The sequence below is a fragment of the Eriocheir sinensis genome, chromosome 32, assembly GCF_024679095.1.
Source record: "Eriocheir sinensis breed Jianghai 21 chromosome 32, ASM2467909v1, whole genome shotgun sequence".
NCBI classification, from domain to species: Eukaryota; Metazoa; Arthropoda; class Malacostraca; order Decapoda; family Varunidae; genus Eriocheir; species Eriocheir sinensis.
The window spans coordinates 8,429,998-8,446,321 of NC_066540.1; the positions used below are offsets into that span (position 1 = coordinate 8,429,998).

The 16,324-nt window shown below is 46.6% G+C and overlaps 1 protein-coding gene across 2 annotated transcripts in view; it reads right to left on the bottom strand.

Moving 5' to 3' along the window:
* Positions 1–1,405: 1,405 nt before the first annotated feature.
* Positions 1,406–16,324, bottom strand: part of LOC127006104 (protein dissatisfaction-like) — a 97,843-nt gene continuing 82,924 nt past the window's right edge. Inside the window, exons 4-9 of one of the 2 annotated variants that reach the window (XM_050875612.1) lie at positions 7,929–8,200; positions 7,442–7,555; positions 6,912–6,995; positions 5,656–5,765; positions 5,153–5,280; positions 1,406–4,239 (exon numbers count right to left, since the gene is read on the bottom strand). In XM_050875612.1, coding sequence (XP_050731569.1) covers positions 3,980–4,239; positions 5,153–5,280; positions 5,656–5,765; positions 6,912–6,995; positions 7,442–7,555; positions 7,929–8,200 — 968 coding nt within the window. In that variant the 3' untranslated portion in view covers positions 1,406–3,979. Of the gene's footprint in view, positions 4,240–5,152; positions 5,281–5,655; positions 5,766–6,911; positions 6,996–7,441; positions 7,556–7,928; positions 8,204–16,324 lie in introns of both variants that reach the window. The other variant, XM_050875610.1, reaches the window with a different exon arrangement.

A 16,324-nucleotide genomic window follows, 5' to 3' on the forward strand; every position in this document is an offset into this window, starting at 1 on the left:
GAAAATGAAAGTGAAAGCAATGAGAGGAGTGGAAGGAGGGCGATGATACAGAAAATTATTGGGAGCGAGAGGGTAATACATTTCATAAAATACTTGAGTAAACAAACTAAATACTAATTAAATGAGGATAATATACATAATTATAAAGTACGTTATCAAAAATATGACGATTTAATAAAACAATAAGTGTATAAATAAGTATATCTACTACATATCACCGAGGGAAAACAAGTAGAATATAGCAAGATATATACAAACAGCTGCCTACTCAAGACTCGGGTTTGCCTTACATTGAAAGAGTGAACGTCCCTGGCAACACACACACCCTCGCCTGATAAGTTCCAAAGATCAAGGGCATGAGGCAAGAAGCAACGTTGGAAATGGCTGGTGCGTCACCGGATCGGCTGCAGGCATGGCGAGGCGCGTATTCCTGGCCGGCGCATACGGTCCTGGAAGTGAGCGATGCAACGGATGGAAGGGGTTTGATCGTAACTTAAAAATCAAGCCACCTCTTTTGATTCTTTTTTTAGGAGCAGCGAGTAGCGGGCTTTTTTATTATTGTTTCCTTTTTTTTGTGCCCTTGAGCTGTCTCCTTTGTTGTAAAAGAAAAAAAAAATCGCGACGATGACTCAAGTCGCCCAAGGCCGATCCATCACGTAGGAAACTTGGGGTACGCATAACTCTATCAAGGAGATGCAAATGACAAGTGGCAGGTGAGGACCACACAATATTCAGGTAGAGGAAGAATAAAGCAACAGTTTTAACTGGCATAAGTGGACCCATCACGAAAAATGCTGTAAGCCTTATACTAACACAATCCTACTATTCTTACCTACATTGATATATTTATTGGGGTAAGCAGTCATGGCGTCCCAACTATAGTGGTTATGTGGCGCCGCGCCTCCACTGACCTTCGAACAAATTGAGGAAGGACGATAAAAAGGGATAAAGGGGAAGAGATGGATGAGATGCATGAAAAGAGGTGCAGATGGTGGTATTAATGGGAATATAGGACAGTTTTTGCACGTATGGGTTAATTTTATGGTTGCTATGGTTGTTGTTGTGGTTGTGATGGATGTAAAGGTGAGAGTAGTGGCATGTGGTGGTGGACAGCGTGCTGGTGGAATGGGTGTTAGTGTTAAGTAAAGTTGGGAGCATACGCTATAGCCCGCAGATTCGCAGTCAGGGATGCTAACCACTGCACCACGGAGGCGTGTTAGTAGTGGAGGTCATTATTTAGGCGGTTGTAGTAGCGAGAGTAGTGGCAGAAGTGATGTTGATGGTGGTTGGAGATGTTGACGATGATGTTGGCACTGGCGAAGAATTATTGCAAACACACACACACACATATTATTCTGTTATATCAAAGGGGTACAAATAATACACCATGAAAATATGTGAACATTTATGGTCTCTTGAGATCAGATAAAGATGGACAGACGGGAGAAGGCTGATGAAAGGACAGGAAGGAAAGGAAGAAGTAAAGAAAGAGAAGGCAAACGAAAGAAAGAAAAAAACAAAGATGGAAGCAAGAAATGTGACACTATTTCGTCGTTTTGTACTATCTTAAACTCTACTATGTACATGAACTTTGGCACAAAAATTCACATAAACCGCTGAGGGTGTGGGGGGGGGAGAGGCTGGGGGCGTAGGGGGCTTGGGTTAAAGGACTGGGATGAAAGGAGGCTGGGGATGCTGGGGCTGAAGTGTGGGAGGGAGCAGGAAGGTAAGGTGTGGGCAGTGGGCAGGGGGAATATAGGGGCAGGGTATTCAAAACTTAGATAAAATATGGTGGCTGAGGGAGGCTGAGGTGGTTTAGAACGGGGATACTGGGGCTTAAGTGTGGGAGGAAGCATGAGTGTAAGGTGTGAGTAGAGGGAATATAGGGGCAGGGTATTCAAAACTTAGATAAAATATGGTGGCTGAGGGATGCTGAGCTGGTTTAGAACGGGGATGCTGGGGCTGAGGTGAGGGGGTGCAGTGTTGGGACTAGAGCATAGATTGTAGGGGTAAGTAAGCTGGGGACGAGATAGTTATGAAGTGCGGATTGAAGTTTATGAGCTGGGGATTAAGGAAAGGGAATGGGGAATGAAGAATAGGGTAAAGGAGCCTTGGGATGAAAGATGAGGGTTAAAGAATAAGAAATGGAGGATGGAAACAAACAAGGAAGCACGGGCGTAGTGGCCTTAGTCTGGGTGTGGGAGTAGAAAAAAGGTGGCGAGCTTCGAGTCTGGGGGTTAAGGTCGACGGTGTTGGAGACAGGGGTTTGGAGCTGTTTGTATTGGGGTGTATGGACTGGTGTTTAGAAGCTGAGGACTAGGGGCGTTGATTGTGGCATTTAGTCTGAGGTGTAGGACTGGGGTGCTAAGGACAGGTGTAAGGGGGCTGGGGGCTGGGATGTTGGGGGCAGGGGTGGAAAGGGGGAGTCACAATAAGGGGTCGGACGTACTAGCTAGAGTTCAATGACTAGAGGGGGGAGTCACGGGCGGGGGGTGGGGGAATCGCCTGGGGAGGGGGGAGGGAGGTGGCTGCTGCGGAGAAAGACGGATAGATCGATCGATTTAGAAAGTAAAAGAAAGAAATAAGTGCGAGCATATATCAACATGAAACGTAAACATTAAAACAAATTCGCTAAAAAATATATATAAAAAGTTTGCCTTAGGGGAATGCAGCCTTTGCCTCCCTCACCCCCAACACACCAGGCACACCAGGCAAGGTCAGGTGTGTTTCCAGCTGCGCCATCAACAACCCGCAGCGACACACACCTGCCCAGACCTGACCTTCCCGTGTGCCCGCCGCGAGTACTTATCTCGTTCAGGAAGGGAGGGACATGTTCGGCGTAGCGACTGATAATGAACAGCAATCAGGACAGCAATATAAGATTTTTTGTAATGCTTTCATAAAACAGGCCAATATTAAATATGTACAGAAGGAAAGGAGCATACTAACATCTTTCCAGGGTATAAAAGTCTTGCTCGAAAGTCCAGCACTCCGCTTTCGACAACGAGGCGGCGATGCAGACGCCTTCAGGTCAAGACCGTCACTTAAAATCTCTCATGTCAAGTGTTTGCTCGTGTCCAGCCTTTTACGTGTGGATGAGTATTTAGAGAACCGCGTAGGTCTCTGTTTCTCTTGAGTTGAATATCCGACAGTCCGAGTAAAGATTAATAGCAAATACTCGTTCTCATCACTTTTGGATACGACGGGCTCTTCCTAAGGTTTGTTATAATTTGCTTACGTTTTACTTTTCAGCGCTCGATATCTTGTGGATGCTGGATGTGATGCGTCCAGAAGGGAAGCAAAACTCTCTCTCTCTCTCTCTCTCTCTCTCTCTCTCTCACACACACACACACACACACACACACAAACAGGTGTTGTGTTGTGTGGCTGGGCAGTGAGTCTTCCGCATTCCCTTCTTGGTCACCACAACAACCACACTCATACCCTTGGCGCATCAAATGGTCTACTATAACCTGCAGGGAGATGGGGGCGTGGGCGTCATCGTTCAGGGCCTCGCATCTGTGCAGGCCTCGCTAGCGTAAGGGGCGTCGGAGGTCCACCAGATAGTGCCTTCATATGCTTATAGTCGCTGTGCTTTTTAACTTTGAGGAATCCATAATAAAGCTGAGCAGTTTTATTCTTCAAACGTTGGTTCAAAACGTCTTGAGCGCGAAAATCTCTGAAGTAGACTAATATTACATAGTTTAAGATTCCTGTGCTCTTCCACGGTGCATCACGGGTATGGTAAGACGCCTTTATTTTGTATACTGGTGAATTTTCTGTGTGACCTCCAGCCAAGACATCCACCGAAGCTGCCACACTCCCTCAGGTTAGCAGAATGTTGCCTAGACTCTGCTCTGGTTGTTTTTACTGTCCAGCTTGCAGTTGTCCTGTAGTGGCGAGTCCTCCTTGCAGGCTAGACACAGGCCCTGAACACCACTCCTGCAGCTCCACTCCCTCAGGATGGCGGAGCGGTTACCTACATGCTGTCGTTCTTGGTGTCCATCGTGTACATGTCAAGGACAAGCCGGTGGATGGGCGTGTCCCCGACCGTGTCCTTGAAGAAAAGTCCCTCCACAGTGGTCGCCCGCACCGTTTTGAGCCCCGGCAGCAGCAGCAGCAGCCGGCCGAAGCGCGTCGGCTGGCGGGGAAGGCGGGAGCGGATGTAGTCGCTGAGGATGCACTGCGCCTGGTCCTGCAGCATCTCCACCGGGTGAACATCCACCAGCCCGCTCGCGTCTGTGCGGGAGGTGGGGGGAATGGGGGGCAGGGGCGGGGCGAGGGTGGGGGGCAGGGTCGGGGAGGGACGGGACGAAATAAAAGAGAGCAGGGGGAGAGGGGTGTTGAAGAGTGAGGCGAGGGGGAGGGGCATCAGGATGGGTCAGGGTAGGCGGAGGTCATCGAGAAGAGTGTGTGAGTATTGCAATGTCCAACATGTTAGTTTTTCTAAGTGCTAGACTACTGAGTTAGCTTTAACTAGCATGCAAGATGTCTGTCATAAGTAAGGGTTAGTATGGTTAATTAACACCACAAGAGTCACAGCAGCCGCAATCACCGCATTAGCATTAACCACTATCTTTTCAACTACCATACACTATGCCACCTTCAATAAGAGGAGGGTGATATATTAGTTAATAAATACTACAGCAGAACCACACCAGCAACCGTCACCCGGCGACACCCTTACGCCACAAGCACAATTATGTTAGTCCGCTCCAGAGGCTCTGTTAAAACAATGTTTTCTCTATGGCAATATCTTCGTTCCTTTACCTCCTTCCCGCTTAGTGTGACTCTGTATTTATTTCCCTTTATTGTAATTGCAAATCAATTTTAACGAATGATGAGAAAAGTTTACCAGCAGTTTATTGCATTCCTTATCTGTGGTCAAAACAATGCTTCTTTCTTTTACCTGCAATTCGTTTATCGTGACAGCGTCTTTAATTTCTAGTAAAAAATCGATCGGTGTTAAAGTTTTGATGATAAAAAAAGGGAATTCGGTTACATGCTCTATTCCCTGTGGAGGACAAATATCAAGAGCAGCAGCCTGAACTAAAGGAATGACGTGATGAAGCTGTTGCTACACTGTACTGTTACCAGAGTCGCCAGAACGGACTACAGCGGGAGGGGTTGGGGGGTGCAAGGCTCAACTCACCAGGCTTGAAGAGCACCACAGCCTTCAGACAGCCGCACTCCGTGTTGTCGGGGCTCAGGTGACGGAAGCGGCGCAACACGTCCTGTATGGTGGCCACCTCCAGGGCCGTCCTTTCGTCGTTCCCCAGCCTGCAACCAACGAGACACACACACTGTATAGGTCATCTGCCACACTCACAGGGCAGCCACCAAACTGTGCCAGCTACTTACCACAGACCTCAGAGATGGCAAACACTGTACCAGTCAATCACCAAACGCCTTAGGGCTGTTTTGCACTATGCCTCTACAACATACTAGTCCCATCACACAGCGTACCACTACTATTTCATCATTCTCCTTGCATCTAACTCTTCCCTACACTTAAAACTGAAGCCTCAATTATAGAAACACACACACAGACATATAGATAAGTACAAGATGGTGGATGAGCAATAGGGACATGGATGGATAGATTTAAGCGTGAATATAAATAGATGAATAGGTGGCTGGGAGGCATTTTCTCACCTGGAGTGGGCGGCGGGGCTCTGCAGGACGCCGCTGAGGTCCAGGGGCAAATACCACTGGGCAAGGTGGACCAGGAACAGCTCCTTCCACGACTCCTCCACCAGCACGCACTGAGGGAGGGACGGGGAGGGGGCGACGTTAGGCGGCGGGGAGAAGGAGAAGGCGGAGCTTGAGAGTAGAAAATCTTGGAGGAATTAAGACTGGATGGCAGGCTTTAAGATTGTATGGGAAAGCGTAGGAGGAATCTGGCAGGCATAGACTGTGTGAGTTAAAAAAGCTTCGTATGGAAAAGCTTGGGAGTAATCTCACGTGTATAGAGTGTATGAGTTAAAGAGATTCAAACTTTAAGGAAATAGGAAAGAGCAGGAGTAATCTGGCGCGTAAGGACTGATTAAAAAGATTCAGGCTTTAGGTGGGCATAGGAAAGCTTAAGAGCATGTATTCTGGCGTGTAATGACTGTATGGGTTAGAAAGAATCCGGCTTTAGGAGGGAATAGGAAAGCTTAGAGGTAATCTGCTGCGTATTGACTTCAAACAAGCCCATTATTGAGTGATTTAGGAGCGACAATGGAAAACCTCAGAAGTGTTACCAATAAATGATCGTAAAAGTGCTTACTGACTTTTATCCAAACTCTTACCTTGACTCTAAGCTTCCCTATTAGTCCCGACTGCTGTATATTGTGAGTGCAAAGGAATCTTAATCTGTTTTATCTTGTGTGTGTATATACTGTACAGGTAGAATAGAAAATGTGTTAAGGTAAGCACACGGCGCGCCTCAGGAGAATAGGAATGGATAACAGCCTTTATGATCGTACAGTAGGGCTTTGTGAGGCTTGATCTAAAATTTGTTTATAAAGACAATAAGTAGAAACAAAGTCAAATGTATTAATGGGTGTAGAGATTGTATGGTTAACGAAGAAGTTGTAAAAGATGGAGAGACAATATAAATACTGACTGAAGAAGTGTTTTAATGAGTGTATAGACCATAACAAAACTTAAAAGTGTACCGTCGAGTGTAGAGTTGTATGATTAACAAAAAAGTGTAGAACAGATGTGCGGACTAACTAACTATGAAAACAATGTTAAAAATAAGTATTTTAGCGACGAGGAGAGACTGTATATGTAACCAAAAGGAAAAGGCGTAGAAACTAAACACGAAAAGTATTGAAGAGTGTAGAAACTGCAGAAGTATAAAAGAAGCGTGTTAAACAAAAGATATAATAGATATAACAGGCACGGGTGCGGGCGGCCCTGACCTGGTCTGTGCGGGAGAGGGTCTGGAAGGGCGCCAGCGACCTGATCCACCGCACCATCATGAAGAGCAGCCGGGCCGTCGTTTCCTGCGGGAGGAGGGATAAAGAGGTCAACCCTTCCGTCGCTGGGGCCAACCTGACTCATTCCCCGCCCCCACAACAGCCTGACTCATTTCCCGCCCCCACAACAGCCTGACTCATTTCCCGCCCCTACAACAGCCTGACTCATTTCCCGCCCCCACAACAGCCTGACTCATTTCCCGCCCCTACAACAGCCTGACTCATTCCCCGCCCCTACAACAGCCTGACTCATTCCCCGCCCCCACAACAGCCTGACTCATTTCCCGCCCCTACAACAGCCTGTATCATATCCCCTCCCCTACAACAAATAACTGGCTCAACAAAACCAGCAGAGAAACAATGGGGTGGTTTTCAACAATGGTGCCTGAAGTGGCAAAATGATAAGAGATGTTGTTGATGGGTCGGTGAAGTAAGAGGGGCAGGGTAGCGTGAGGCGTCCACCTGAGCCTTACCTGGAAAATGTCCCACGAGGGGGCGAAGGGGAGCAGCGAGGGTGCCTGCGGGAAGGACACGGGCACCTCCGCCATGCTGCTGACGGCGCCGCTACTGATGGACAGCTTGCCGTTCTGGGGAGGGAAGGCAACACAACTTTATTCTCCACTGAACCGTATGGTGCTATGGCAAGATACTGACGATTCTCTCTCTCTCTCTCTCTCTCTCGCACACACACACACACACACACACACACACACACACACACACACACACCTACAGCTCTCGCTTTGATTTCCTGAAGATACCAGACAAAATGAGATTCGAGTACTAAAGCTACTTTTCAACAAGAACACATGGTAAGTCAAGAAGTTCGGTTCGCCTTAACGTAAAAGAAGCGTTTGCAGTGTAATTATGGATGGTATATGCTACGTCGGATTCTTCCAAAACACGTAATCAAGACTCGCGGAAAATGATTTACCTGTAATTACCTTCCTTTTGACATACCTGTAGTTTCTCCGCGGAGAGCATGTGGAGGAGGCTGTGCGGCTGGGAGGTGGGCACGTGGGGCATGAGGATGGGCGTTGGGGCCAGGATGCCGTCATGAAACATGTGGGGGGCACCGTGGGGCTTGAGGGAGGGCAGCGGGGGCGGATGGAAGAGCAGCGGAGGGCCCTTGGAGGAGTCCTGCACCGGGAAGTGGTCAGGGTGGATCATGCCGAGGCCGCCCATACCCCCGTCCTTGGCCTTGCTCTTCCGGGGCCCGCGCTCATGTTGCACTGCTGTCGGGGGAGAGAAGCCGCCGTCACTGCCCCGACCATTCACACCTTAGGCACGCCGCGGGGATGGTGCGACAGTGTGTGTGTGTGTGTGTGTGTGTGTGTGTGTGTGTGTGTGTGTGTGTGTGTGTGTGTGTGTGTGTGTGTGTGTGTGTGTGTGTGTGTGTGTGTGTGTGTGTGTGTGTGTGTGTGTGTGTGTGTGTGTGTGTGAGAGAGAGAGAGAGAGAGAGAGAGAGAGAGAGAGAGAGAGAGAGAGAGAGAGAGAGAGAGAGAGAGAGAGAGAGAGAGAGAGAGAGAGAGAGAGAGAGAGAGAGAGAGAGAGAGAGAGAGAGAGAGAGAGAGAGAGAGAGAGAGAGAGAGAGAGAGAGAGAGAGAGAGAGAGAGAGAGAGAGAGAGAGAACTACAGAAACACATATATACTACAGTCATACTTGCACATAATTTTCTCATTAATAAATAATATGAACATATACAAAGGAGGGGAAGCGAAAAAGCATCACTTTCCTAGCATTACTGTGATTTCCAAGACGTTCCTCACAAGAGCATCCACGAGGGTACATTTCTGAAACGGGACAATCACGTAACATGTTTCAACGACGAGGTTTCTATAACTTCCCTTTAGTCTCCTTGGGATGTCAAACGGAAAAGTAAGCAAGGTCCTATGTGGTACTCAGTGATTCCATTCTGTATGCGTAGGAGTCTGTATCTCTATAATAATGTACAAAAGAAAGCAAGGTTTGCGTGAGCACTAGTGTGAGCGGGTCCCGTGAGCCCTGGAATTCGTTGAGCATACCTGCAAATGAAAGCATCGGGCAAAGAGTCGAATCTACTAACCGGACACCATGGCAGTCACACCCACTCCCACTCTCCTGCTCAAAACGAGGATGACTCTTCTGACCTACACTCGGGCAGTACTTCCCTACGGCAATAGTTCTAACAAAAACATCCACGCCTGAATAAACACGACAAGCTGGACCTCCCGACAAATTATCATGGCAATCACTAAATCTCTTATGCAGGATGTAAGGAGGACATCGGTGGTATCAAAAACTTGGTAACACATGCTGGATCCCAATCAAATTATGTCCTAAAGGGAGATGTATTCAAAACGAAGAGCGTGACAAATTGAAAGCTGTAGTATTTCAAAACCTTCCGCATTCTATTGTTCTAACATCGAGAACATCAGTCTATAGTTTTAGACTTTGAATAACTGGGAACATATATTTTCCTTCCTTCCTCCTATGAGTAACGCCCCCCCACCCCCACCACCAATACTACTACTACTACTACGACTACTACTACTACTACTATTACTGTTACACTGTCATTACGATAACAACAATGATTATGATGATGATGATAATAACACTAACAATAATAATAATAATAATAGTAATAATAACATTAATCAGCTACAACTACAACTACATCACTACCACCAGTCACCACCGCCATCTCCACCAATAACCAGAATAAGTTGAGAGTAAGTACCGGAGGAGGAAGACTGGAGGGAGGGGGCGGCTTAATTAAGGTATGCGCCTAACATCAACACGGCGGGCAGGTGAGGGGAGGCAGGTGTTGGGCGCCGCGCCGGGCACCCATCATGGTCTTGTTTGCTGTTGCTCAGTAAACGATGAATACCTTGGCAGAGGGAAGGCGAAACACTCTATTCTCAGCCTCTGTCCATCGCGCTGCCCAGTCACGCATGCCACCCCACGCGCCGCACCCACCTTCCAACCCAGCGCAACACTTTTCCTATTTCTTTTTCCAACTTCGTCCATATCTTGGCTGTTTCAGTATTCTAACCCTTTCGGTATCCCCTTCCCCCAACCCCCATCCTTCACTAGACCCTTCTCCACCTCCTCCATCCTTTCAATCCAGTTTTATTTCTCTGTTTATCTATCTGCTCATAATCACTATATATAAAGGAGTGAATATGGATGCCGTATGATTGTATATGCTCCTCATTCTCCTCTTCTTACTCTTCTGGACTTCATTTATTCCGCCTGGTGTTTCCATGGCAAGCTACGGCATAGTTAAAGAAATAGCTACTCACGGATTATATAAAAAAATGTACGTACTGTATTTACGATTCATAAAACTAAAGGTACAAGAGGAATTAGTTGTTCATATCTATGTGAATGTACTTGAAACAATCGTCGCTTATTATTTTTCAAATGATGAATTTCTACGCTTACATGAACCAGAATTTCATTAACTGCGGAAAAAAAGACAAAAAGCTGTTCACTTCCTCTTCTGCCTCTTTTTCGTACCTTTCCTCTGTCCTACCCCTTCCCTCTCCTTCCCTTCCCTCCCTTCCCTTCCCTTCCCTTCCCTTCCCTCCCTTCCTCCTTCACCTTCAACTCCTCTTCTTCAGTGACGTACAAATACATAACCACTTTATTACTGACCACATTCACTAGTAACCCCTCAAAATATAAGTGGTATAACCTCCCCACCCCCCCACAAAACGCGCTCACAGAGTCGAACGTGTGGTCGGGGTGAAGGTGTGCATTGTTTAACTAACGAAGCAAATGAGCACCCGGTCTTTTCTCCATCCTATTCTCTCGTTATTTTTCTGCCTGTCCTGGACGTCAAGAGAACCCTCACTCGCCCAGGACGCCCGGAGGCCAGGCAAGCTTCCCGCAGTGCAGACGAAGCGCCGCACGGAAAACTAGGTGGTGTTGACAGAGGGAGACAGCCGAGGGGACACAGAAAACGGGGTCCTCTTCGTAGAAAACTGGTGTGCGGTGAACGCTGTGGCAGACTAACCTCGGCGGGGGCTTCAACGGGTGGTGAGATATGGCTTGTGGGCCGTGATGATAATGGTGATGATGTACTGTATCGTGATGATGATGATGATGGTGATGATGTACTGTATCGTGATGATGATGATGATGGTGATGATGTACTGTATCGTGATGATGATGATGATGGTGATGATGTACTGTATCGTGATGATGATGATGATGGTGATGATGTATCGTATCGTGTCCAGGGTTTTCAAGGTGATAGAAATAGATAAAATAAGGAAATACAAGAGATATGATCAATATAAGGGAAGAGCTCTCAAAAATTCACAAAAAGGTATGTATTGGCTGATTTAGTGATTGTTTGGGGTCAGCGGTCATGGCGCAGCAACTGCAGGTCATATGGCGCCGGACACTGTCAAAAACAGACTGAACAGATGATACATTATATTAAAGTAAGGGTGCGCAATGAAAACCTAACATAGTAAAATAGTGATACATCGTTAACAACCGGCCCACAGGCGATGAAGGATATAAACCTCCTGCAGGTAATCATTGACATCATGGCCCGGGGGAGCGCCTTCATCCAAGCAACAGGGAGAGAGAGAGAGAGACTCGCTCCCATCATCACCCCGGCCCCTTGGACTGGGCTACTCGACCAGCGAGTGCCGATCAATTAAAAGTATTCATATTGTACAGTAAAATTAATTACTGTCCATCAAAGTAGAACAAAACTTTTAATCTGGGGAAAAAAACGCTGCAGTTGTTTATGTCACTTACGTAAATCAATATTGCCGAGAAGTAGATCATGAAATAACAATGAAAATTTTGTTAATGGTGATGATAATAATAATAATGATCATAATAATAATAATAATAATAATAATAATAATAATAATAATAATAATAATAATAGTAATAATAATAGTTACTAAGACAAGAACCCAGATAAACAAAATCTCAACACTGTATGATAGAAAATAACGACACACACACACACACACACACACACACACACTCCCCCACCCCCCTTGAGTGGTGTGGTCGGCGGATAAGAGACTCCCGGCCAGGTGTATGATGACCCTTGGCCGAGCCTTTTGTTTGTGGGGAGCCAGCTGCTGGGGAAGCCACGCCGGAGGAGGAGGAGGAGGAGGAGGAGGAGAATCAGATGGAGGGAGTAGAAAAAAAGGATGATGATGAAAAGGTGGAAGCTGTATAAGATAATGATAATGATAATGATAATGCCAATGATGAGGATGATGATGATGATAATGCCAATGATGATGATGATGAGAATGAGATAAGAATAAGGGGGAGGAAAAATACTGACGAGGAGGAGGAGGGAGGGGGAACTTTAGAATACGGTAAAATCAATATGGAAAACGAAGTGGACTAAAAATAGAATAACTGAGATCTCAAACTGCTGGTCAAAGTAAAAATATATGTGGAGTTAAAAACGGTAGAGAGAATGATTATGTGTGTGTGTGTGTGTGTGTGTGTGTGTGTGTGTGTGTGTGTGTGTGTGTGTGTGTGTGTGTGTGTGTGTGTGTGTGTGTGTGTGTGTGCGTTCAGGACCAGCTTTTGAAATACCAGAAGAGGGCAAGATATATTGGAGGTGGAATGGAGGAAGACAGGCAGAAAAGAGGTAGAGGAGGAATGTGAGACAATGAAAAAGTCTGAGGACAAGGAGGAAGATGGCAGAGAAGAGGAGGAGGAGGCGGAGGAGGAGGAGGAGGAGGTAATGGTGAAGGAGGCGGGTGGAATGGAAAAGAAGTAGGGACCATAGAATTAGATGGCTTGGCGTGGAGAGTAAGTAGGCAAGTAAGAAGTAAGGTTAGGAAGGAAGGAAGGAAGGAAGGAAGGAAGAAAAGATGGATGGAAGGAAAGGCGACAGGGAGAGAGGCTGGAAGGAAGAGGGGAGACTTGCTGATCTGGGGGTAAAAGAATAGGAAGGAAATAAAGTAAAAATGAATAAAAAAAAGAATGAAAGAAGGAAGGCAGAATGAAAGGAGGGAAGGAAGCCGATGAATAAAGAAAGTGAAGGAAGAGAGGAAAGATAAGGAAGGAAGGTAATTAATGAAGAAAGGGGAGAGAGAAAAAAACGATGCCTGGCTGGGGTGAATGGGATGAGTAGGGAAGTAACCAAGATGAGAGGGAAGAAATAAATAAAGGAGGGAAGAAAGAAGGAAGTTGAAAGAGAAAGAAAGAGAAAGAAGAAAAGAGAAATGCGTGACTGTGGATGAGTGGGGAAGAGAAGATAAGGAAATACAGGAAGGAAGGAAAGGTGAGGATGAGTAAAGAAGGAGGGAGGGGGTTGAGGAAGGAAGGAAGCGAGGAGGAGCCTGACGGGGGTGAGAAGGGAAGCGAAGAAAAGGGAAGAAAGGAAGGAAAGAAGAATGAAATGAAGAAGGAAAAGAGGGACAGAAATTCATAAAGAAAGTAAGGAAAGAAATTAGGAAGAGCTGCCAGGCTGAGGTAAGTGGGGAGGTGAAGAGAGCCGGGAAGAAAAGAAGAAAGGAAAGGAGGCAGAAAGTGAGAAGGAAAAAGAAAGAAAGGAGAGCTGCCTGGCGAGGGTTGAGTTGGGAGGCGATGAGAAGGGGAAAAAGAAAGGAAAGATGAAAGGCATTAAGTGAGTAGACTGAGGAAGGGAAGCAAGGATGGAAGAAAGGAAGGAAGGAAGGCAGTAAACGAGTAAAGAATGACGGTTGGAAGGAGGGAGGGAGGGAAGAAAGAAAGGAAGGAAGGAGAGAGGGAAGGAGGCAATATGTGAGTAAAGAAAGACGGAGGGAAAGAGGGAGGTAAGGAAGGAAGGAAGGAAGGAAGCGAGGATATGCCCGGCAGGTGTGAGTGCGGAGGCTAAGAGAAGTGAAGAGAAAGGAAGAAAAGAAGGAAGGCAGGCAGTAAGTGAGAAAAGAAGGACAGACGGAGGAAGGAAGGAAGGAAGGAAGGAGGCGCCTGGCGGGGGTGAAGGGAACAGATGAGAGGCAGCGGCAGTAATCTCCGCCTTTTCAGTGAGCGTCAGAACTTGACCGATGACGCGCCAACCCACCTTCATCACACAAATTGGCCGCGGGGTGCCAGCCACCTTGGAGCGCGGGGGAGGGGGAGGGAGTGGAGGGGAGGGAGAGGCCAGTAGGTGAAGGTGTGCTCCCAGCCACTTGTAAAGGGGAAAGGGTCTGTGGGTGTTCCGGAAGCTCAGGAGGGGGGAAAGGGTGCGCGTGTGAAGGAGGTAAGGAAGAGGAGCTGTGAGGAGGAGAAAGCGGAGGAGGGGGAGGAGGAGTGGCATGGGGAGCGAGAGGAGTGAGAGGAGGAGCAGTGAGAGAATAAGGAGTGAGATAGGAAGAAGACGAGAAGGATAAGTAGGCCGAGGAAGGGAAATTAGAGTCAGCCCAAGGACAAAGTATAGTTTTACATGCAAGGAAGAAGATTCAAGTAAAAGTCTTAGGATTGTACGGATTGGCGAATTACTCAAAACAAAGTAAAAGATATGAGATTATTTCATCAAATATGGGAAAAATCGTCAACAACAACAATAGTACCAGCAGCAACATGATAATAAGCAACATTAATAAGAAGGCAAAATGTGGATACATTTTTGGGTGTCACTGTACAAGTGTACATCTTACAATCACCTCAAGATCACCATTCCCCTAAACCTTGCTGATGACGTCAGCTCCGTGTAGAAACATGAAGTTCATAAGACTTCTCAATAAATAAAAGCAACACCATGAGGAACACCATCAGAGGAAGAACACTTCTGAGGAGTCCAGACGCCAATTACAAAGTATTATGCTACGCTGAAAATAGGAAACACCAACGACAACACATTATATTTGAATTTTGACGATATAAAGCCCTAAAAATCAATGTGTGTGTGTGTGTGTGTGTGTGTGTGTGTGTGTGTGTGTGTGTGTGTGTGTGTGTGTGTATATATATATATATATATATTTTATAATGTATATGTATGTATATATATATATATATATATATATATATATATATATATATATATATATATATATATATATAACAATAAATGTAATAAAATAAAGTACAGTAAAGGCTTGTCTCTAAATAATATAAATCGTAAATCTACATATAAAGTGAAAACTATAAAAAAACGAGGATATTACGTTTTAAGTCAGCTGCATTATGGAGATTTTTTTAAGGATTAAACAGTGGAAACGCTGCGAAGCTTCAGAGTGCGGATGATACGTATGTATTTACAATGGTGTGAATGGAATTATGTTTATCTGTCAGTCCGCGCTCCGATGGGTTTTGAGATGTGATGCCTCGTCGTCCTGGATAGTAAGGGGAGGCTGGAGGGAGCGGGCGGCTCAAGTAGCGGTGATATGTGAGGAGTCGTCGCCTAGACCTCTCGGGGGTCACGTGTTAGTGGTCAGGGAGGGTTGGCAGCTCCAGGGTGTGAATCGCCTCCCAACAGGTCGTGTTGGTGGTGCCCTGAATGGTCCTGCAGGCCCTTTCTAACCTCTCAAACTTAACCATGAGTGGCTGTGAGGTTTGGAAAGGACATCTTGTAAATATTTTTTTTACCTCCCATGAAGGGACAGCCAGCGATCTGTGCCGCTTGAGATGTAGAGGCGGTATGTGGCGGCCTTTAATCATGGTGGCGTTGGCCTTCATTCTTGATAAGCTCTTTGTCGATCATGACGCCAAAACACGGGCGTCTTCAGCACTTGGAGTGTCGGGGTCAAGGGTAATGGGACGAAGTATGGTGTAGTGTGCCCTCAGGTTGACGTGCATCACCACAGTTTTAGCTGTGTTGAAGGTGACATTTTTGGATAGTTCTACGGCTGGAGCAGGTTGAGGATGTCTCGCAGCAATCGTGGAGTCGTCGACATATTGCCAGCGGCAACTCATGTCATTCAGCGGACCAGGATGAGGAAGCACAGTCTCCATCCGAAGCCTTTGTGGGACGCCGCATATAAAAACTCAGGTTGTGAAGGCCACGCATGAAGCAGACCTGTCGCCTGAATGCTCCCACTATGAAAGTGTGCCAACCGCGCTACATGCATTGCAGTGCGTCGACGTCTTGTTAAAATTGTCTCGATGTGGTTGCTTGGGCCTCTTTCGGCTGCGTAGATGGAGAATTTCAAGTGACTTGAGACGCTCACAAACACTGTTGTCAGGGGACCCATTGCCTACCCTAAGTCGGAGACAGGATAATGAGTACCGCTTGGTCAGTGTCATGCTGTGGTGGGTGACCTTGCCTTAACCTCCACCCCACCCGTTACGTCACCACCACTGCCTCTTTTTGGTGCCACATTCATAGCACTTGCATCACTGTGAACACCGAGTACACTTTTGCCACGGCGGGTACATTTCCCATTGTCACTTAAAACACAAGGCAGAG